Genomic DNA, 22,860 nt, shown 5'->3' on the forward strand with positions numbered 1-22,860 from the left:
TTCAGACTTCAATGATCCAGTTCAATGAATGACACCAAACAACAGTCAAACTGGCACTGCCAGAGATGATTTGGCACACTTTCTTATGAAAGTAATGTGTCTTCTTTATCCTGATCATGGCTTTAAACTGAAATTCCCAACACCTGCTAACTCTAGACTTAGTCAAACTTTGTGTAAATGGACTGATTCTTATATAGCGCTTTTCTACTGTCCTGGAGTACTCAAAGCGCTCTATACAACACGCCGCATTCACCCATACTCACCCATTCACACAAGTACTCTATGCCTCTCACACTCATGCACATTCATACTCCAATGGTTGCATGGGGGTTAGTATCTTGCCCAAGGATATTTGGCATGCAGACTGGGGGAGCCAGTAATTGACCCACCAACCTTCCGATTGGCAGATGACGTGCACTACCTCCTGAGCTACAGCCACCCCTTAAGATTTACACAAAGGAAATCCTAACCCTCACTGATGAGGGCAACAGAAGACTGTAAGTGTGATTAAGTCAAAATAAATTCCACTGTATTAGTATGTGTTAATCAAGGAGCAAGATCCAGTGCAACAGTGTGGCTTGAAGATTTGTCTAAAACAAATTTATACTGAAATAAGAAGTGCAAATATGTGAGAAAGATGCAGTCATTGTGTGTCTTCATCATGCAAAGATCGACCACAGGTTTCGTTGTAGTTTCACCTGCAGTGAAGGTCTGCAGACCCTGCTGCCAGGAGAATGTTGTTGGGATGCCAGTCCAGACTCAGCACTGTAGAGCAAATTGACTTCTTGATGTGCTTACTCAGCCACCTAAAGTGGAGGAGGAATGTTAGAACCATTCCTATCATACTAACAAAAATCAACATCATCACGTCTTATGTACCAAACACAAGTCTTTTAAATGAGATCTTATATTGCTCACCAGTCATTTTCCTGCTCGAAGTAGCAGATAGAGATAAGACGGGCTCCACTGCCCAGGGCAAACTTGTTCTCCAGTGGGGACCACTTCACACATGTGGCTGCACGGTTGATGCGTACCAAGACTAAGGTAGGTTTCCAGACACCATCCTTCAGGGTCCACACATAGGCATTGCGGTCGGAGGCACATGTCACTATGCGATTAGACTGCGGGGCCCAGTCTATGCCTATGGATGACAGATATGGACACTATATATCTGAGAAACAGCTGCAAGAAGGTATAACACAGAAATATGTGCATGGAATCTTATAGTTGATAGGTATCCTCACCCATCACACACAAAACAGATTTATTGAATTGATTTATAGATAATGGTAGAAATAATTTCCTGAAGCATTCTTTATGGCAGAGGAGTTCAGTAAGTCTGAGGAAGACGGCTCTCTACTATGTCAGTAGTGTGGAATGGATCAGGTGAGATGGGCTGTACATGATAGGAAGCAGTTTGTCCATCACTGACTAAAATGATTCTGGCCAGTGATGGTTCCAGCATTGTGAATTGATCAGAAAAGTAAATGGCATTTGCGACAGACTGCTAAAAGATCTCCAAGATGTTGCTGCAGGATCTGAGCTTCCTGAGAAAATAAAATGAGGTGTACCTCAGGTACCTGTAGCTGTCCACCTCCTCACCTATGATTCTAATGGGCCTAGTCACATTCTTTTCCCCTCTCTTTACCATCTCTTTTATGTTGCTGACATTCAGAAGGAGGTGATTTCTGACTTATTGCTTCACAGACCTCCTCACCAGCTCCCTGGACTCCATCTCCTTACTCCTCCCTTAATACTCCACCTTCATTTTTTGCAACTCCCCTTTGTTCCCTGACCTAATGACCCTCTTCTTATCATTCAGTACGCCTTCAGGTCATTGCTTGATATGATGGTATACTTGCAGATATTTATATAGTCGGTGACGCCGTCTGTAATGGTATTCATGTGTTGGAATTTATGGTCTAGCAGAGGTACCAGATACTTGAACTTAGCTACTCACTGACAGTCAGTTATACTTGGCCAAAATACAGACATTTAAACCTCCCAAAAGGTGCTACATCTGTTGCAAACACATGAAACTAACATACCATGACTGGATAAGAGCTTTAAAATGTGCATTAGAATTTATCCAATTACTTTCATAAGGATTTTTTGATTTATTTAAAAACACAAATTATACCTTTGCAGTAAACTCCATTTAAAGCTCTAATATAAAATAGAAATCATACATCTCATGAAGCACATACTTTTGGTGTAATTCATCTGCAGTCAATTAGATTTTGTTTCATTGGTCTATAAACCCTTCTTATGGACTTATTAGAGGTCTTATAGGTCTTATAGGTATTCTTTAGTCCACTGGCCTTGGTTCATGGCCCAAACAATCCCCCTTTCTGACATCTTAGCAATTCACCGTGTCAGACCTACATGTTGCAGTCTTCTCTGTATAACTGAAGCAAAGACTTGCACCCTTTAACTACTATTGAGCTGCAATCTCCAGCTATCACACCTGCTGTTGACTCTCACAAACCTGTATTCTGATTCTGTTGTTGCTTTGGGTCTGCCAGACCACTTCCTGTGTGAGTTTCCCCAGTTTCTGAGTGCATATTGGTGGAGACTGTACTCACTGACACTTTGATTTTCAGTAAACACACTTAGAATTCTAACAAAATGTTTCAGCTTTAATTTGGTAAATAAATGTTGTCTTCAACGTTATGTCCTACACAAAGAAGTTCACTGCTGTTAAAGGGTCTATGTACTGAGAGAAGTATGTCATCTGGGGAAGAAGGATTTCTTTTCTAGTGTTGCATGCTTTGTTGTGTTTTAATGTTGAGTGTATTTTAGTGTTGCGTGCTTTTATTGTATTAATTGGATCTTCTTTCAGAGAGACTCCGCCCCCTGCTTTCCCTAATTAGACACACCTGGAGGGCACAGGGGACAGAAATCAATCAGGCCTCCCTTGTTGGCAGCAGCCAATAGGAGGGCCTGGCAGGTCAGAGAAGAGAGGTGTGGCCGGACGCAGAGGAGAAGGAGAGAGCCATGGAGGAGCGTGGCGGGAGGTGCAGCCACAGGAGGTGACTGTGCGAAAGGACGCAGCCGTAGGCAGCACGAGCCGTGGAACAGTAACTGGCGGCAGGGTGGGGCCGCAGTCGCAGGAGAAGGAGAGAGGGCCTTCGGTTCATCAATGGCAGACTTTGTCCAAGTGGCAGCAAGACGCCAGCTAAAACGCTTTAGGCACAGAGCAGCGGCAGGCGGGGTTTAGAGCTCTGCACTTGTGGGGTAAGTCCCATTGTAAAAATGTATAGAGACATCCCTGGTACATTAGGATGGGTGCTCCTGCTTCACTGTGTTTAGCGGAAGCAGAGCGGAGTGGCGGAGGACACTACTGGAGGACGCTGACGGCCTGGCCCCATTGGTGGAGTTCAGTGGACTGAGACTGATTGGGACCTGTAACAGCGGATATGTAAAGCTAATTCATATACACGTAATATAATGCTTGTTCTTTTATTTTGGTAACTTCCCGTGTAACCGGAAGTGAATGATGTAACGGTAACCAACTTGATGTACAAAAAATGGCCTGCATTTTTTGTATAGCGCTTTTCTAGTCCATAGGACCCCAAAGCGCTTTACACTACATTCAGTCATTCACCCATTCACACACACATTCACACACTGGCGATGGCAAGCTACATTGTAGCCACAGCTGCCCTGGGGCGCACTGACAGAGGCGAGGCTGCCGGACACAGGCGCCACCGGGCCCTCTGACCACCACCAGTAGGCAAACATGGGGTTAGTATCTTGCCCAAGGATATTTGACATGCAGCCAGGAGGCAGCCTGGGATCGAACCACCGACCTTCTGATTAGTGGCTGACCTGCTCTGCCACCTGAGCTACAGCCACCCCAAAAAAGACGGAAGAAAACGGAAAACTAATGCTAACGGAGAAAAGGGAGAGAAAAACATGGTTAAATTGTACAAAAACGAATGGTTCTAGCTACAGTCGACAGGGGAACAAGGTTTGTAATGTACATGATTTAATTTGAGCAATCTGAAATGCATAATATGTATTATATAGTTTAATAGAAAACGGTTAGACCAGCGTAATGGCGGTTAAAATGGTGTTACATAAATAACATGGTAATTGTTTTATTTGTTTGTCTAGCTCTTACGTTGGTTCGTTGTCTGATACACGGCAAGGAATAATAAAGGTCATTCAACAACCATCAGTTCTGGCCTTCTCAGTTCGACTGGATGCTACAGGACTCTTAGGGGGGCTTCAGCTCCCAGACTGCAGATCTTTATTGTCTTTAGTTTTATGTTCTTTTAATGATTCTTTCCAACTCCGCCATTGCCTGGTGTCAAGTCCAGGATGAGAAAGGAGGAGGGTTGGGCGTGGGTCTAGCAACCCCATCCTCTTAAAAAAAAAAAGTCATGCTACAGAAACTGCAACAACAAATACATCCCTACAACTGCCTGGACAGGTAGACTCCTCTTCAGTGGGGCCCATGACGCGTGCCAGTGAAAGCCATTGGGAAGCCAGCTCGCTGGCAAGTCTGCAAGGGCAGTTGAACCCACTATCATCCAATGTTATGCATCCACTAATGCAGCGCGTTAGTGGGTGCATCGTCATGGGTGACTTGAACGCCAAGGTGGGAGGCGACAACACAGACAGAGAACTCATCATGGGTAGACACGGCATAGGCATCTGCAACAAGAATGGAGAGCTGTTCACTGACTTCTGTTCCTTTTATGACCTATCCATGGGTGGCACCATCTACCCACACAGGAAGATCCAAAAGACCACTCCGACTTCACCAAATGGGAAGACTGACAACCAGATCGACCACTTCACCATCGACCAGAAGTGGAGACGAAGTATGCTGGACGTCAGAGCAAGGCGCGGTGCTGATGCAGCCTCAGACCATCAGTTGCTAGTGGCAACACTGAAGACCAAATTGAGATCCTTATGCAACTCTTCAGGAAGACCACCCCACAAATTATATATATAATATAAATAAAATTGAATTGAATTGAATTGAACTGAAATTCAACATACAGTTTTTGAAAGAGGGCAAGCAAGAAAAAGAGTTCAACTGTGAAGTCAGGAACAGGTTTGAAGCCCTTGGGGATCTGGTCGAAGAGACAATAGAGAACTCCTGGACAGAAATACAGAAGACCTGGAAGGCCGTTTGCACCAAAGTCCGGGGGAAGAAGGAGAAGGGGCAGAAAGAGTGGATGACAAAAGAGACATGGGAGAAGGTAGGGAAGAGGAAGGAGGTGAGGCAGAAAATTAACAGATGTCAGGATCAACATGAGAAAACAGACCTCAGAGCACAATATTGGGAGGTGAACCGAGAAGTGAAGAAGAGTGCCAGACGGGACAAAGGACAATTTGTGCACAGTATGACAGAAGAGGCAGAAACAGCAGCCAAGCAGAACAACATGAAGAGAGTGTCCTTGTCAGGAAAGATAGGTGGAACATTTTGAAGAGATCCTGAATCCACCACCACCGCAAACAGTTCCCGACACAGGGCCTGATGGCATCCCTCCAGAAGCTCTCAAGCCAGACGCGGCAGCAGCAGGGGAGATGCTACATCCTCTCCTAGTGAAGATATGTGAACAGGAGCAAGTGCCTGCGAACTGGAAGCATGGGTACCTGATGAAGCTCCATAAGAAAGGCGACCTATCCCAGTGCAGCAACTGGTGAGGAATTATGCTGCTGTCATTCCCCAGCAAGGTGTTGACCAGAATGATCTTGCAGAGACTGACGAAGGCACTGGACAAGAGACTGAGATCAGAGCAGGCAGGATTTAGACAAGACAGATCATGTACAGACCACATCATCAAGCAGTCTATTGAATGGCAGTCTCCCTTGTACACAATCTTTGTTGACTTTGAAAAAGCCTTCGACAGCGTTGACAGGGAGACCATGTGGAAACTGACGCAGCACTACGGAATCCCGCAGAAGCTCATCAACATCATCCAACAGCTATACGAAGACTCATCCTGCCAGATCATCCTGACTCTTGGTGGCGCTGTCACTTGGTGTTCACTCGCTCTGTGGTAGAGTATCACTTCCTGTTCCTGCTCAAACACATTGTTGTTTCTGAGTAGCTTATCTGCTTAGCAATTTAATTAAAAACTTTAAATACATTCTTTTTTTCATAGTATAATCTTCACATGCTTCATCCGAAGCACAATTTCTGTGTACTCACTACCTAATTTATAGCCAAAGTATTCACTCACTGTCTCTGTACTGTTTCTGTAGCTTAGCTTAGCTCGTAGCCGACTCGTTAGCACCATGGCTACTTCACCTGTCCCTCCTGCACTTTCTTGCTCATTGTGTCAGATGTTTAGTTACTCCTCGGCCTCCTTTAGCAGTAATGATATGTACAAATGTTATCTGTAACAAATGTAGCATATTTGCAGCTCTGGAGGCCAGGATTACTGAATTGGAGACTCGGCTTCGCACCCTTCATTCACCCGTAGCTAGCCAGGCCCCTGTAGCTGGTGCAGCCGAAGATAGCGTAGGCCCCGTTAGCTGTTCCCTGGCAGACCCCAAGCAGCAGGGGAAAGAGGGCGGCTGGGTGACAGTGAGGAGGAAGCATAGTCCTAAACAGAAGCCCCAGGTACACCACCAACCCGTTCATGTGTCTAACCGTTTTTCCCCACTCGGCGACACACCCGCCGGGGGTCAAACTCTGGTAATTGGTGATTCTGTTCTCAGACATGTGAAGCTAGAGACACCTACAACCATAGTCAATTGTCTTCCAGGGGCCAGAGCAGGCGACATTGAAGGAAATTTAAAACTGCTGGCTAAGGGTAAACGTAAATTCAGTAAAATCATAATTCACGTCGGCAGTAATGACACCCGGTTACGCCAATCGGAGGTCACTAAAATCAATATTGAATCGATGTGTAACTTTGCCAAAACAATGTTGGACTCTGTAGTTTTCTCTGGTCCCCTCCCCAATCAGACCAGGAGTGACATGTTTAGCCACATGTTCTCCTTAAATTGCTGGCTGTCTGAGTGGTGTCCCAGAAACGATGTGGGCTTCATAGATAATTGGCAAACCTTCTGGAGGAAACCTGGTCTTGTTAGCAGAGACGGCATCCATCCCACTTTGGACGGAGCAGCTCTCATTTCTAGAAATATGGACAAATTTATTAAACCCCCCAAAATATGACTATCCAGAGTTGGGACCAGGAAGCAGAGTTGCAGTCTTACACGCCTCTCTGCAGCTTCTCTCCTCCTGCTACCGCCCCCCAAAAACCCATCTCCACAGAGACCGTGTCAGCTTCCAAAAAGACAAAAAACAAACTAAAAACCAGCAACAAACAACTTAAACATAAACAATCACAAAGAAAGAACAATACAGTATCGAGGATGCCAGTGTTCACATTTTGGACAGAGACGACAGATGGTTTGAAAGAGGAGTGAAAGAAGCATCTATGTCCACTGTGAGCGACCATCTTTGAACAGAGGCGGGGTTTACGACACCAACTCTCTGCCATCTATAATCCAGTTTTGAGTTCCCTTCCCAGACGCCTTAACGCCCACTCACATCCTGGGCCATCTGACCTCAGGAATTCGCATGATAGGGTGGGGCCAGGTTTCACAATGAACTCACCCGAAACCCTGGCTGATTGGGACCCACACCCAGTTTCACACCTTGGCTCAGGCGATTAGAGGATCATCAGGGGGTCCTTTTGTCTCTCTGTGGGGGGTCACTCCCACTAGGTTTATATCTGGGACTCTCCACCATTTGACCTTAGAACTGAAGAAGCTTCTCGGATGAGAGGTGAAATGTCTTCAAGTAACTTAACGAAGTCCAGATGCTTTTCTTTGCAAGCTCCTTTGACAACAATACAGTATCCACATCAGAACCAAAGAGTAAAACAGTGAAATGTGGATTATTAAATATTAGGTCTCTCTCCTCCAAGTCTCTGTTAGTACATGAATTGATCAACAAATCGATTTACTCTGCCTTACAGAAACCTGGTTGCAGCAGGATGATTATGTTAGTTTAAATGAATCAACACCCCCGAGTCATTCTAACTACCAGAAACCTCGAAGCACAGGCCGAGGGGGAGGTGTGGCAGCAATTTTTCACACCAGCCTATTAATCAACCAAAGACCCAGACAGACTTTTAATTCATTTGAAAGCCTGATGCTTAGCCTCGTCCACCCGAGCTGTAAAACTCAGAAACCAGTCTTACTTGTTATCACCTATCGTCCACCTGGGCCTTACACAGAGTTTCTGTCTGATTTCTAAGACTCAGAAATGTAAAAGAACCCACCCACCACTTTAATCACACTCTAGATCTTGTTTTAACATATGGCATAGAAACTGAACATTTAACAGTGTTTCCTGAAAACCCTCTCCTGTCTGATCATTTCCTGATAACATTTACATTTACAATAATTGATTACACAGCGGTGGAGGGTAGACTTTATCAAAGTAGATGTCTTTCTGAAAGCGCTGTAACTAAGTTTAAGAATATAATCCACCGACTGTTATCATCTTCAATGCCCTGTACCAACACAGAGCAAAGCAGCTATCTGAACGCTACCCCAACAGAGGTCGATTATCTTGTTAATAATTTTACCTCCTCACTACGTACGACTCTGGATAATGTAGCTCCTTGAAAACTAAGGTCTCAAATCAGAAGTACCTGACTCCGTGGTATAATTCTCAAACACGTACCCTAAAGCAGATGACTCGTAAGCTGGAGAGGAAATGGCGTGTCACAAATTTACAGGATCATCATTTAGCCTAGAGAAATAGATTGCTGCTTTATAAGAAAGCCCTCCGCAAAGCCAGAACATCTTACTATTCATCACTGATTGAAGAAAATAAGAACAACCCCAGGTTTCTCTTCAGCTCTGTAGCCAGGCTGACAAACAGTCAGAGCTCTGTTGAGCCAACCATCCCTTTAACATTAACTAGTAATGACTTCATGAACTTCTTCACGAATAACATTAGAGAAAAAATTACCAATAATCATCCCACAGATGTACAGTGGGGCAAAAAAGTATTTAGTCAGCCACCGATTGTGCAAGTTCCCCCACCTAAAATGATGACAGAGGTCAGTAATTTGCACCAGAGGTACACTTCAACTGTGAGAGACAGAATGTGAAAAAAAAAATCCATGAATCCACATGGTAGGATTTGTAAAGAATTTATTCGTAAATCAGGGTGGAAAATAAGTATTTGGTCAATAACAAAAATACAACTCAATACTTTGTAACATAACCTCTGTTGGCAATAACAGAGGTCAAACGTTTACTATAGGTCTTTACCAGGTTTGCACACACAGTAGCTGGTATTTTGGCCCATTCCTCCATGCAGATCTTCTCGAGAGCAGTGATGTTTTGGGGCTGTCGCCGAGCAACACGGACTTTCAACTCCCGCCACAGATTTTCTATGGGGTTGAGGTCTGGAGACTGGCTAGGCCACTCCAGGACTTTCAAATGCTTCTTACGGAGCCACTCCTTTGTTGCCCGGGCGGTGTGTTTTGGATCATTGTCATGTTGGAAGACCCAGCCTCGTTTCATCTTCAAAGTTCTCACTGACGGAAGGAGGTTTTGGCTCAAAATCTCACGGTACATGGCCCCATTCATTCTGTCCTTAACACGGATCAGTCGTCCTGTCCCCTTGGCAGAAAAACAGCCCCATAGCATGATGTTTCCACCCCCATGCTTCACAGTAGGTATGGTGTTCTTGGGATGCAACTCAGTATTCTTCTTCCTCCAAACACGACGAGTTGAGTTTATACCAAAAAGTTCAACTTTGGTTTCATCTGACCACATGACATTCTCCCAATCCTCTGCTGTATCATCCATGTGCTCTCTGGCAAACTTCAGACGGGCCTGGACATGCACTGGCTTCAGCAGCGGAACACGTCTGGCACTGCGGGATTTGATTCCCTGCCGTTGTTGTGTGTTACTGATGGTGACCTTTGTTACTTTGGTCCCAGCTCTCTGCAGGTCATTCACCAGGTCCCCCCGTGTGGTTCTGGGATCTTTGCTCACCGTTCTCATGATCATTTTGACCCCATGGGATGAGATCTTGCGTGGAGCCCCAGATCGAGGGAGATTATCAGTGGTCTTGTATGTCTTCCATTTTCTGATGATTGCTCCCACAGTTGATTTTTTCACACCAAGCTGCTTGCCTATTGTAGATTCACTCTTCCCAGTCTGGTGCAGGTCTACAATACTTTTCCTGGTGTCCTTCGAAAGCTCTTTGGTCTTGGCCATGGCGGAGTTTGGAGTCTGACTGTTTGAGGCTGTGGACAGGTGTCTTTTATACAGATGATGAGTTCAAACAGGTGCCATTCATACAGGTAACGAGTGGGGGACAGAAAAGCTTCTTACAGAAGACGTTACAGGTCTGTGAGAGCCAGAGATTTTCCATGTTTGAGGTGACCAAATACTTATTTTCCACCCTGATTTACGAATAAATTCTTTACAAATCCTACCATGTGGATTCATGGATTTTTTTTTTCACATTCTGTCTCTCACAGTTGAAGTGTACCTCTGGTGCAAATTACTGACCTCTGTCATCATTTTAAGTGGGGGAACTTGCACAATCGGTGGCTGACTAAATACTTTTTTGCCCCACTGTAATATTATCTACAGCTACTTTCAGTACCATTGATGTTAAGTTAGACTCTTTTTCTCCAATTGATCTTTCTGAGTTAACTTCAATAATTACTTCCTCCAAACTATCAACGTGTCTTTTAGACCCCATTCCTACAAAACTGCTCAAAGAAGTCCTGCCATTAATTAATTCTTCGATCTTAAATATGATCAACCTATCTCTAATGATCGGCTATGTACCACAGGCCTTCAAGCTGGCTGTAGTTAAACCTTTACTCAAAAAGCATCTCTAGACCCAGCAGTCTTAGCTAATCATAGGCCAATCTCCAACCTTCCTTTCATATCAAACATCCTTGAAAGAGTAGTTGTCAAACAGCTAACAGATCATCTGCAGAGGAATGGCTTATTTGAAGAGTTTCAGTCAGGTTTCAGAGCTCATCACAGCACAGAAACAGCTTTAGTGAAGGTTACAAATGATCTTCTTATGGCCTCTGACAGTGGACTCATCTCTGTGCTTGTCCTGCTAGACCTCAGTGCAGCGTTCGATACTGTCGACCATAATATCCTATTAGAGCGATTAGAACATGCTGTAGGTATTACAGGTACTGTGCTGCAGTGGTTTAATAATAGACTCCAGTTTGTGTATGTAAATGGAGAGTCCTCTTCACACACTGAGGTTAATTATGGAGTTCCACAGGGTTCAGTGCTAGGACCAATTCTGTTTTCATTATACATGCTTCCCTTAGGCAGCATCATTAGAAGACATAGCATACATTTACACTGCTATGCAGATGACACCCAGCTCTATCTGTCCATGAAGCCAGATGACACACACCAATGAGTTAAACTGCAGGAATGTCTTAAAGACATAAAGACCTGGATGGCCGCTAACTTTCTGCTTCTTCATTCAGATCAAAATGAGGTTATTGGACTCGGCCCTGAAAATCTTAGAAATATGGTATCTAAGCAGATCCTTACTCTGGATGGCATTACCTTGGCCTCCAGTAACGCTGTGAGGAACCTTGGAGTCATTTTTGACCAGGACATGTCCTTCAACGCACATATTAAACAAATATGTAAGACTGCTTTCTTCCATTTGTGCAACATCTCTAAAATTAGAAATATCCTGTCTCAGAGTGACGTTGAAAAACTAGTTCATGCATTTATTACTTCCAGGCTGGACGACTGTAATTCATTATTATCAGGAAGTCCTAAAAACTCCCTGAAAAGCCTTCAGCTGATCCAAAATGCTGCAGCAAGAGTCCTGACAGGGACTAGAAAGAGAGAGCAGATTTCTCCTGTTTTGGCTTCCTGTTAAATCCAGAATTCAAAATCCTGCTCCTCACATACAAGGTCTTAAATAATCAGGCCCCATCTTATCTTAATGTATAAAAAATAAATAAATAAATAAATAAAAAAAAAATAAAATGACCTTGTAGTACCATATCACCCTATTAGAGCACTTCGCTCTCGCTCTGCAGGCCTACTTGTTGTTCCTAGAGTATTTAAAAGTAGAATGGGAGGCAGAGCCTTCAGTTTTCAGGCCCCTCTTCTGTGGAACCAGCTTCCAGTTTGGATTCAGGAGACAGACACTATCTCTACTTTCAAGATTAGGCTTCAAACTTTCCTTTTTGCTAAAGCATATAGTTAGGGCTGGACCAGGTGACCCTGAATCCTCCCTTAGTTATGCTGCAATAGACGTAGGCTGCCGGGGATTCCCATGATGCATTGAGTTTTTCCTTTCCAGTCACCTTTCTCACTCACTATGTGTTAACAGACCTCTCTGCATTGAATCATATCTGTTATTAACCTCTGTCTCTCTTCCACAGCATGTCTTTATCCTGTCTTCCTTCTCTCACCCCAACCAATCACAGCAGATGGCCCCGCCCCTCCCTGAGCCTGGTTCTGCTGGAGGTTTCTTCCTGTTAAAAGGGAGTTTTTCCTTCCCACTGTCGCCAAAGTGCTTGCTCATAGGGGGTCATATGATTGTTGGGTTTTTCTCTGTATCTATGAAGCGCCTTGAGGTGACTTTTGTTGTGATTTGGCGCTATATAAATAAAATTGAATTGAATAAAATTGAATTTAATTGATTTGAACAATGGAAAACTGACCAACTCCTTCGCAGTGAAAACTGCAATGAGGCAAGGCTCATTGCTGTCAGCAATCTTCCTGATCATCATGGACTGGATCATGAGAAGAACCACAGAGCAACACCGGTATCCAGTGGACCTTCACCAAACAGCTGGAGGACCTGGATTTTGCAGAAGGCATCAGCCTTCTGTCCCACAAGCAGCAACATGCACAGTCCAAGCTCACCCGGCTCGCTGAGGAGGCAGAAAAGACCGGCCTGAAGATCAACGTCAGAAAAACAGAGGTGATGCAGCTGAACAACCGACAAGAACATCCACTGCAGCTACTTGGTGGAAACCGACCTCTTCGTCTACCTAGGAAGCATAGTCAACACAGATGGCGGCGCAGATGAAGACATTAGGAGCCGGATCAACAAAGCAAGGCTTGCATTCAACTCCCTGCAACCAATCTGGAACTCCAAACCCCTATCCCAGCGCAGCAAGATCCGCATCTTCAACACCAATATGAAAGCAGTCCTCCTGTATGGGTCCGAGACGTGGCAGGTGACCAACACCATTACCAGCAAGATGCAGATTTTCATCAACAAGTGCTTGCGACACAGCCTTAACATCAAATGGCCTGAGAAGATCTCGAATACAGACCTGTGGAAGACAACCAGCCAGAACCCGGTTGGTCAAAGCATCAAGAGGAGAAAATCAGGCTGGATAGGCCACACACTCCGAAAACCATCCAACAATGTCACAAGGCAAGCACTGAACTGGAACCCACAAGGAAAAAGGAAAGTGGGGAGACCCAAACAGACATGGAGAAGATCTGTCGAGAGCGAAGTGACGGCCGCCGGAATGACGTGGACCCAGCTGAAGAGAACAGCCCAGAACAGAGTCCGTTGGCGTGGTGATGTTGCGGACCTATGCTCCACCAGGAGTCTACAGGAAAATTGATTGATCGAATGATTCCGGATACATTTTTATGCTGTAAATAAAGTATATATTTTACCAGATTTTACATTTCTTTCTGTTCCCGTGATCATCCCCTGCTGCTGTTGCCGTTTTAGAAGGGGTTCCCTTGTAGCTCAATTCAATTCAATTCAATTTTATTTATATAGCGCCAAATCACAACATAAGTCGCCTCAAGGCTTACTAACTAACTTACACAAGTGACAAGTACATGACCTAATTATAATAATACACTTCACAGCACCCAAACATTTGTGCGTGTACAACATTTTTAGAGGAAGATTATTAAACCTGTAACCCCATAATTAACCCTTTGGGTTTGTTCAAAATCACCACACTTTCAGCTTGTTCGTGGCCAAAAGTGACCACCAATTGATTAGGTCTGTAATTTTTATTATTTTTATGGGGTTTTTTGCCATTTTTTCTGCATAAAGGTTTTAACTAACTTCAGGTCTTTTCATAAATGTAAAATACTTATTACTGTTTTAAAATTTTAACCCTTTAAACATCAGTTTGTTTGTCCACTCTGCTAGGTGAAAGACACTGCGCTAGAGCTGTTGGTGGCTGTAGCTCAGGTGGTAGAGCAGATCTACTGATTGGAAGGTTGGTGGTTCGATTCCTGGCTTCCCCTAGACTGCATGACAAATATCCTTGGGCAAGATACTAACCCTAAATTGCTTTTCGATGCCTCCATCGGAGTATGAATCTGTGTGAATGTTAGTTAGAAAGCACTTAGAAAATGTGCTTAGAGAAAGAAGCACATTCCTCCGTTGCTTTGGCATGTGGGATATTGCCATGGTAGTTTTGGTGAAGCCAAAGACAGACAACAAAATCTTCCTCTGTTGCAACTGGAGGAGCTGGGGGGGAAGCTCTGGGTTGTTTCCCCTGTGCATGTTTTCATCTGAGGAGTTCCTCTGCCAAGGTGCCTGAAGGAAAGACGTTGTCCTCGGAGCTCCTCCGTCAGTTGGAGTCTGAACCCCTTTCCCTTTTTAACTTCCTGAGAACTTCCAGTGTTGTCATCCAACATGCTATGCATTGCTTTATTCTGGTTTAGGCTCACATCTTCACTTCATCTATAATCCTCCAATCCTCACACCTTGGCTTCACGTGCAGCTTTGTAAGGGTGCACAGCAGCTAAAAGATCTCCTTTGTTATAAAAAAGTCAAAAGTAGATCTCAGGCTGCTAATGCAGGAAACTGCATACAGGCTGAGCCCTGGTTTGATACCAGTGGGTACTGGATTGTAGAGCAGTCTCTCTTCAGTGGTGGGACCCACATGGTTTTCCTTTCATGAGGGATCCACTCAGTCACCGGCTCCTCGGTTTCAGAAAATGCTCCTATGTTCTTTTCCATCAGCTGCTCGGCCTCCACCTCCATGCCCCCCAACCCCAATCTTCCCCCAAAGAAGAGGATTCAGGCACTGGCTAGTACTCTTCATCAGTGGTGATGCAGTCAGCCTCTTTGGAGATTGGCCCCTCATCTTCTGGAGAGGAAGTTTCTTCATCTTGGGCAGATGACTTTTCTTCAAGGGCAGAGGACTGCTGCTGTCCTTGCTCTCTGACCAGATCATACAGACAGTGCTTGAAGCAGTGATGACCTTCTTGCCATATAGCCATAATAAATGATCTGGAAGCTGTTAGGCTGACTTACAGCAGTAGCTCTGTCTGCACCTGCAGAAACTCCAGGACACGTTTACAGTGTTTGTTGTTGTTTGCGCTGCAGCTGCAGCTGCAGGTTTGAACTCTGCAAAATGTCCTGTGATTGGGTTTGTTTTTGTTTCTAGAGTTAATATTTTGGGTATGGTATCTTTTGATGAAAAATACAAGAGTAAAAGTGCTTTTAACATGTGCTTCAAAGCTGAGTTTGACTGGGAAACTCAAAGCTCAACAACCTGCATCCACAGAAACTCACTGCAGCCTATGTAATGTTTGATGCATCATTATTTATTCCAGTCTATCTTGCAAATACATGTTTGTGCTGCAATGTCATGCACAAACACAAACTATTAGATCCTTAAGATCAAACCTGTGTCAAAATTGTGTCATTATTTTGGTCCATTGGAGTGTGGTAGGCCATCAAAGGCCGCTACTAGAAACTCAGAATATTACATGAAATTGCTTGTTTGGCCAAAAATGGGTAAATGATGTAATTTGGTAAAAAACATTAAAAACTACAATTTTCATGTGTTGACTTCAGAATGAAAGCAATTCTACCTAAATCGCACGATATAGTACTGTCAATAACAAGGAATCAAAAAAGGTGGTTATAATGGATTTCAATTGGCCAAAAATGGCCACGATAGAGTCAAGAGGAACAATTTGGTGTATAGTGAATATTATTGATCTTATTAAGGAGCTGATGTTGAAAATTAAAAAAATATAGACCTTTGGGAAGTTTCATTCCATTTGCATTAACAGAGCGAAAATGGTTGAAAAAAGAAAAGTGAACAAATAGCCAGGATAGAGCCCAGAGGGTTAAAGCTAAAACAATGAACATCTTTTTAATTGGGAAAAAAAATAACAACATTATGGAATAAAAATAACAAAAATAAAACTCATTAACTAAAAACACAAAAACGGGATAGAAATATTATACATATCAAATATTTATGAAAGGCTATCAAGGATGATCATTTTATAAGAAGATATTTTAAAAATGATCTAATTTCAATGGGCAGACTTTTCCACTTTTGTTTGCTAACCTTGAAATAAAGAGCAAAGCAAATGCTTAGGCACACGAGGGGTTAGGCATTAATAATTAACTGATGTACTTCTGAGCCAGCCTCTTTAATACTTTGAAAATGGGAACGTTTTGAAAGTCATAATGGATTTTAACAGATTAAATCTTTCCATTACAGATATGGTACCTGTGATTCGTCCGCTGTGCTCAGTCAGCTCATGGATCTTGACCCAGTCTTTGCCATTCTTTTCATAGATGTTCACCGCATTGTTGTTAGGACTCACAGCAATCTCTGGAAGCAAATATGTCATCACTTTGTTTCAGTAGTCAAACAATAATGAAGAAATATGAACCACAGAAAGGCATTTATGTAAGAAACATCTAAGAGAGATATAAAGAGATATATATAAATTCCTCTCTCTTGCTTCACATACATACATTGTCATATATATATATATATATATATGGTAAATGGCCTGTATTTATATAGCGCTTTACTAGTCCCTAAGGACCCCAAAGCGCTTTACATATCCAGTCATCCACCCATTCACTCACACATTCACACACTGGTGATGGCAGCTACATTGTAGCCACAGCCACCCTGGGGCGCACTGACAGAGGCGAGGCTGCCGGACACTGGCGCCACCGGGCCCTCTGACCACCACCAGTAGGCAACGGGTGAGGTGTCTTGCCCAAGGACACAACGACCGAGACTGTCCAAGCCGGGGCTCGAACCGGCAACCTTCCGATTACAAGGCGAACTCCCAACTCTTGAGCCACGATCGCCCCATGTGCATATATATATATATATATATATATATATATATACATATATATATATATACTTTTTCTTTTTTTTTTATTCCCTCTCGCCCCTGCGGGCGGTTTATCCTTCAAGCTCGGGTCCTCTACCAGAGGCCTGGGAGCTTGAGGGTCCCGCACAGTATCTTAGCTGTTCCTAGGACTGCGCTCTTCTGGACAGAGATCTCCGATGTTGTTCCTGGGATCTGCTGGAGCCACTCGCTTGGGAGTCACTGCACTGAGTGCTCCGATTACCCTGGGACCACTGTTACCTTCACCCTCCACATGTTCTCCAGGCCTTGGGACCTCTCCAGCTTCTCGTGTTCCTTCTTCCTGTGCTCTTCCATGTGCTGGATTGTCTCTGGGGCATCTTTACACAGCCTGCACCTGGGGTCTTGCCTGCTGTGATAGACCCCAGCCTCTATGGATCTTGTGCTCAGAGCTTGTTCTTGTGCTGCCATGATTAGTGCCTCTGTGCTGTCTTTCAGTCCAGCTTTGTCCAGCCACTGGTAGGATTTCTGGATATCAGCCACCTCCTCTATCTGCCGGTGGTACATACCGTGCAGGGGCCTGTCCTTCCATGATGGTTCCTCGTCTCCCTCCTCTTTCTTGGGTTTCTGCTGCCTGAGGTATTCACTGAGCACTCGGTCAGTTGGGGCCATCTTCCCAATGTATTCTTGGATGTTCCTTGTCTCATCCTGGACTGTGGTGCTGACACTCACCAGTCCCCGGCCCCCTTCCTTCTGTTTAGCGTACAGCCTCAGGGTGCTGGACTTGGGGTGAAACCCTCCATGCATGGTCAGGAGCTTCCTGGTCTTGATGTCAGTAGTTTCTGTCTCCCCCTTTGGCCAGCCTATTACCCCAGCAGGGTACCTGATCACGGGCAGGGCGTAGGTGTTGATAGCCTGGATCTTGTACTTGCCGTTCAGCTGACTCTTCAGGACTTGCCTGACCCTCTGCAGGTACTTGATCGTTGTATAACATGCCTCATTCACCTGTTCACACCCATTCATACAAGCAATTTCTTCTACACCCAAGTGCTTTCTATATAACATTAAAAAAAAGGTAGTGAAGTGCAATGTTATTCAAAGGCCCAGATCACCTCCAGGTGTATACATACATGTATGCATTAAAGCTCTCTGAGTCAATTTCCTGTACTGATAATAAGATTGCCAACGTTTCTCTGAACCACATTAATGCAATCCATATATGTGCATTTATGTGTGAGCTACTCTATATATGGAAATGGAGCATGACTATTTTTTCTGGTATTTCACCTACGGGTCCTATCTTTGTTCCAGGTATGGCAGGACAGCGGCTCCAGTCCAAAACTGTACAGCGACATGTCTGAACAGAGGCAAGACAGACTGCTGGAATGCTGCTGCTGTCACAGTTGTTGTAAAGATGGGCTGCTGCATGTTCCAGGATGAAAGGGAGAGAAAAAACAGGGTACACTTTGTTTGAGAAACAGTTTTCTTAAATAAAGCAGAAATGGTTCGTTGTTTATACTTTTCTCTGTTTGAGGGTTTTATTAGAAATCAGGTTTCAAGAAGGGACTCTGGAATAGCTTTAGTGTAATTAATAGTTAGTTGAATGAATAACGACTGGGAGATAACAACTTTATCAGATCTAATGCAGACAAATCTGGAGGTGAACGACAGACTTGTCAGCGTTTGTTTCTGAATACACAACAACAGACTACACTGAAAAAGTTTTAAGCCCAATAACATATCACCTAAATTCCAGCTTCTACTTTTGTTCTGTTTAAACAATCTGAAACTTAACAAGTTGCTCAGATTTGATACAAAATAATTAGGGCTGAAATTATTACTTACCCTGTGTCTGTGTGGTCAGGTAGTAGAAGAGCGTTCAGAGTTGTACTCATGAGACTGTCTGCACGACAGGAGCTGTGCACTGTGTCCTGGTGAAGAATATGACTGTGTTATTGTTGAAGGGAGTGAAAGAACAGTAGGTGTGTCTACTGATAGCTGTTGAGCAAGCTTGCCTGCTCAGAAGTTTGCTGGGAGCAAATGTCTCCAATTCGCTCTCAGCACAGGCTGGTGATCACCAGTTTGACTAAATGCTTCATACAAAAACATCTACTTCATTCATTCTTTGGGACTTACTTTGATTTTTGGGGGATGAAACTGAATGAAAACTTTCAATGTTATTTTTATATCCTGCCATTATTATAAATCTGACCACGAGTAAAGCTATTTTAAATCCATATGTCCAAATATGAATAATGGGGATCATTTACGTACACATTCATCGATTTCAGCTTTAAAAGCTCCCCTCAGCTCTTAGATCATAACCTTGTGTTTTGGCTGCAGGTCCAGGTCCATATGGGACAGCTTGTGGGTCTGGATCCAGACCGCAGTCCGCCTGTTAGTGACCTCTGGTGTATCAAATAACTGTAACTTTTTATCCCCTGTTTTGTTTGGACTTTTGATTAAGGTAAATATGTTTAACAAATAAATGAGCTAAAGTGTAAACCTCTTTGTTAGGTCCTTTGTGGTCTTTACATGTAATGCTTTATTGAGCACTTCTAAATTTGTTTATATAGTACAGAATGAATGGATGAATTACAAATATGTGCATTGACCCTCTGGGGTCCAGGGTTTCATTGACTGTTTTTCACTACTTTATATTTCAACCGATTTATCCGACTCCTGAATTAGATTCATCTTCAAAGTGAAAGAAAGCAAAGTGCCCCAGAGTCATACTTCAATGAACATACCTAAGTGGGCATGCAACCCGGAGACTGGAGCAGCCGGGGATTGGATCTCCAACCTCCTGATTAGTAGATGACTTACTCTAGTAAGTCGTGTTCTTCTTTTCAGCTCGGGATGGTAATTGGGCGATGTGTCATTTACCTATACCCTAACCCTATATTATCTAACCATATGTTACTCTGATGTATATCATTTGGTGCAACCGTCAATTCAAATCTGATGTTGTTTGGGACTCCAAGATCAGGCAGACCATCCTCAGAAACCCACTATGACCGAATGTCCCTGACACAGATAGTGGAGTGCTTGTCCACTGTACACGGCTAAAAGCATGTTAATAGCATTTATCAGGAACTCAAAGGGACTGTGGATTACAACAATGGAGGCCAACTCCAAGCCAATCACACAAGTCACCATCAAGTATGTACCAAGGTGATGCACTGTGTCCATTGCTGCTCTGTATAGGCCCCTAAGCCAGCTCATAACTAAGACTGGGACCACATCTTCATTTTAGGTTTGACAGCATTTCTAGTAAATAATGTCAGGTGGCTTGAGCATGAATTGAGACTGCGGTGTGGGGAAGGCTTCAGATGGGACTGGTGGCAGCTCTCGGGCAGATAAACAAAGAAGGCACCCCTTAGAAGAAGTAATAACTGTTAAAGATTGTTGTAAATATATAACCGGTAGGCAGGTGTGCAATGATGCGATCACTTTGAATTGTCTTTGTGCTGGTTTTCATCTTTGTTTTGTGCAGTTGACTTCATGTTCATACTTAAATACTAAGAGAAAATGTTAGGTTTTGTATTGTTGATTGTCATTTATGCTTAGAAATATTGAACCATATATGCTTAGAGGTGTATAATCAATTGTGTAGTGATAGGACTGTGATCTTTAGCAGGCTGCAAAGGCTTGGTGTGTATTCCACACTAGAATGCACACCCACAGTCTAGGAACATCAGAGAGGTCCTATCTTCTCTTTGTTGATATATGGTATAGCAAACACACGTATATCTCTTTAAGTATAAGAGCCTTTTGTTTAGATAGATCTGCTAGACGCCTGGCACCAGCTTTGGGGAGTCTTCACAGGGTCACATCTTGACCTCACACAAATCACACCACACACACACACACACACACACACACACACACGCAAGGTACTCTTTGTTTGTATGTAGATGTCATATGTTAATGAACCGATGCATATTCATGTGACCTCAATAAAAGGGCAGTGGTACGGGGGAACGGACGAGAGCAACTGGGGTCAAGCGAAAGAACGGCGTTTGTCCGGTCTCTCCCGTGCACGAGAAACATGAAGAACTTTGCCTACTCGTGTCTTGCTTTGCTGTGTAATTATATTGTCTTCAACGTTCCAGCGGATAGGTTCAAGCTACAAACCTATCATTAATTGGTCCTTCGATGTCGGATCCCTGGAGTCAACATTCACCGAGAACGGGCACGCTGAAAGACTGACGTCAGCCAGGAAGTTCCTGTGGATTAACTGTCTATCTTTTCTCCTCGATGAATGACGATCGGCGGGATTCGAGGCTATATTACACGCTAAGCAACGCCGAGTAAGTTGAGAGAGCGACTCTATAACCGCAGAACTGGGTTAGTGTCCCGAAAAAGAGGTTTTGAAATTTGAAAATGGGTGAGCGTCCCACAACTGGGTCAGGGTCCCGAGAGGTCCGGTGTGAGTCCGGAGTAGGCCTATTTTGTGTTGTTGTCGTTGTTGTCATCGTCGTTGTTGTTGTGTGAGTGTGTGCGGAGCAGAACACGTGGTCTGTGACACCGACTGTTGTTGTTATCATGGGTTTCAAAGCAACCAAGAGTGAGTCGGAGGGAGACAGACGTTTGTGCTGGACTTTGCTCCTGGCAGCACAAAGTATTTAAATAAAAATGTGAGAGAGCGGCGGCTCAAAAGCTGCGCGCGTTCACGTGAGCACGGTCGCGCGGGTTTCACGCGGACCTGAGCCGTGCGGTCAATCGCAGGCTTATGTTAGAAGTTTTCAGGAAACACACCAGCCTTGAAGACCGTGTGGAGAAGGCCTGCCACATAAGACTTTAACTGAACAAGCACACACATCCACACATGTGCAATAACACTAAGTGCAATAATCCTTTCTGGCATCGTTGTATTTTTACTCAGTTGTATATAGCATTCGTATTCTATTTTTATCTTATTGTATATTTTTATTCTATTTTATTCTACTGTATATAGTATATTATTTTATTCTATTCTGTACAGCTGTGTACTGTATTTATTCTTATTGTATTCTAATTTTTGCGTCATAACTTTTGCACTGTCCACTTCCTGCTGTGACAAAACAAATTTCCCACGTGTGGGACTAATAAAGGTTATCTTATCTTATCTTATCAGCAGCACTTGAGATGTGCTGTGGTGAATGGCTTTCCCCCCACCCCTTGCTGACACAAAATGTTTATTCTTTAACTTGTCCTGATCGACAGCAGCCTGTGTGCCAGACCATAGACGTAATTTAGGTGGATAGTTGTTAAAAGTAATCTACATTAAGCTTGTGGTTGCTCAAATTCAGTACAATGACATATGAGGAGAAGTGATATAGGCAAATATTTAAACTAATGAAGTGCATAGAGGCACTTGACCTGTGTGAAAGACTGTCGTCTTATTATGAGCCATTGTTGAGATATGGAGCACACCTGTGAAAACAACTAATATGCTGAACCCTGTATGAAACATCTAAAAGTACATGATGGAGAAGCTGAATTGAATATGGAAGTGCAAGTCTTTGCCACTGTGGGCAGAGCATGCAACTACTGTGTGATGTTGCGTTGCAGTCTCTTCTGGGCTGATGAGCAAGCTACACATTATCAGATCGAGAGCTGTCTGAGAACTACTCAAAGAAAGGGAAACAGAGCTCTGATAACTGTGATAACTGGAATGTGCAGCGTTTCCGTGAGCAGTTTTCCTGCATCTTGACTCATGTGTGTAGAGTGTTCATAGCATCAGCATCATGTTTTTGTTATTTGTTTTGTTGGGTCGAAAATAATTAAATAAACTTGTGA

At 43.7% G+C, this 22,860-nt stretch overlaps 1 protein-coding gene across 2 annotated transcripts in view; it reads right to left on the reverse strand.

Annotated features, from left to right (window-relative positions):
- LOC309704981 (actin-related protein 2/3 complex subunit 1A-A) overlaps positions 1-19,040 on the reverse strand; it is a 32,997-nt gene extending 13,957 nt beyond the window's left edge. For both annotated transcript variants that reach the window (XM_082530554.1, XM_082530553.1), the window contains exons 1-5: positions 18,922-19,040; positions 18,368-18,498; positions 16,473-16,577; positions 919-1,141; positions 699-806 (exon numbers count right to left, since the gene is read on the reverse strand). In XM_082530554.1, the coding sequence (XP_082386680.1) occupies positions 699-806; positions 919-1,141; positions 16,473-16,577; positions 18,368-18,431 (500 nt within the window). In that variant the 5' untranslated portion in view covers positions 18,432-18,498; positions 18,922-19,040. The remainder of the gene's footprint in view (positions 1-698; positions 807-918; positions 1,142-16,472; positions 16,578-18,367; positions 18,499-18,921) is intronic.
- Positions 19,041-22,860: the final 3,820 nt, after the last annotated feature.

The sequence above is a fragment of the Aulonocara stuartgranti genome (assembly GCF_965226115.1).
Source record: "Aulonocara stuartgranti genome assembly, chromosome: 4".
In the NCBI taxonomy this organism is placed as follows: Eukaryota; Metazoa; Chordata; class Actinopteri; order Cichliformes; family Cichlidae; genus Aulonocara; species Aulonocara stuartgranti.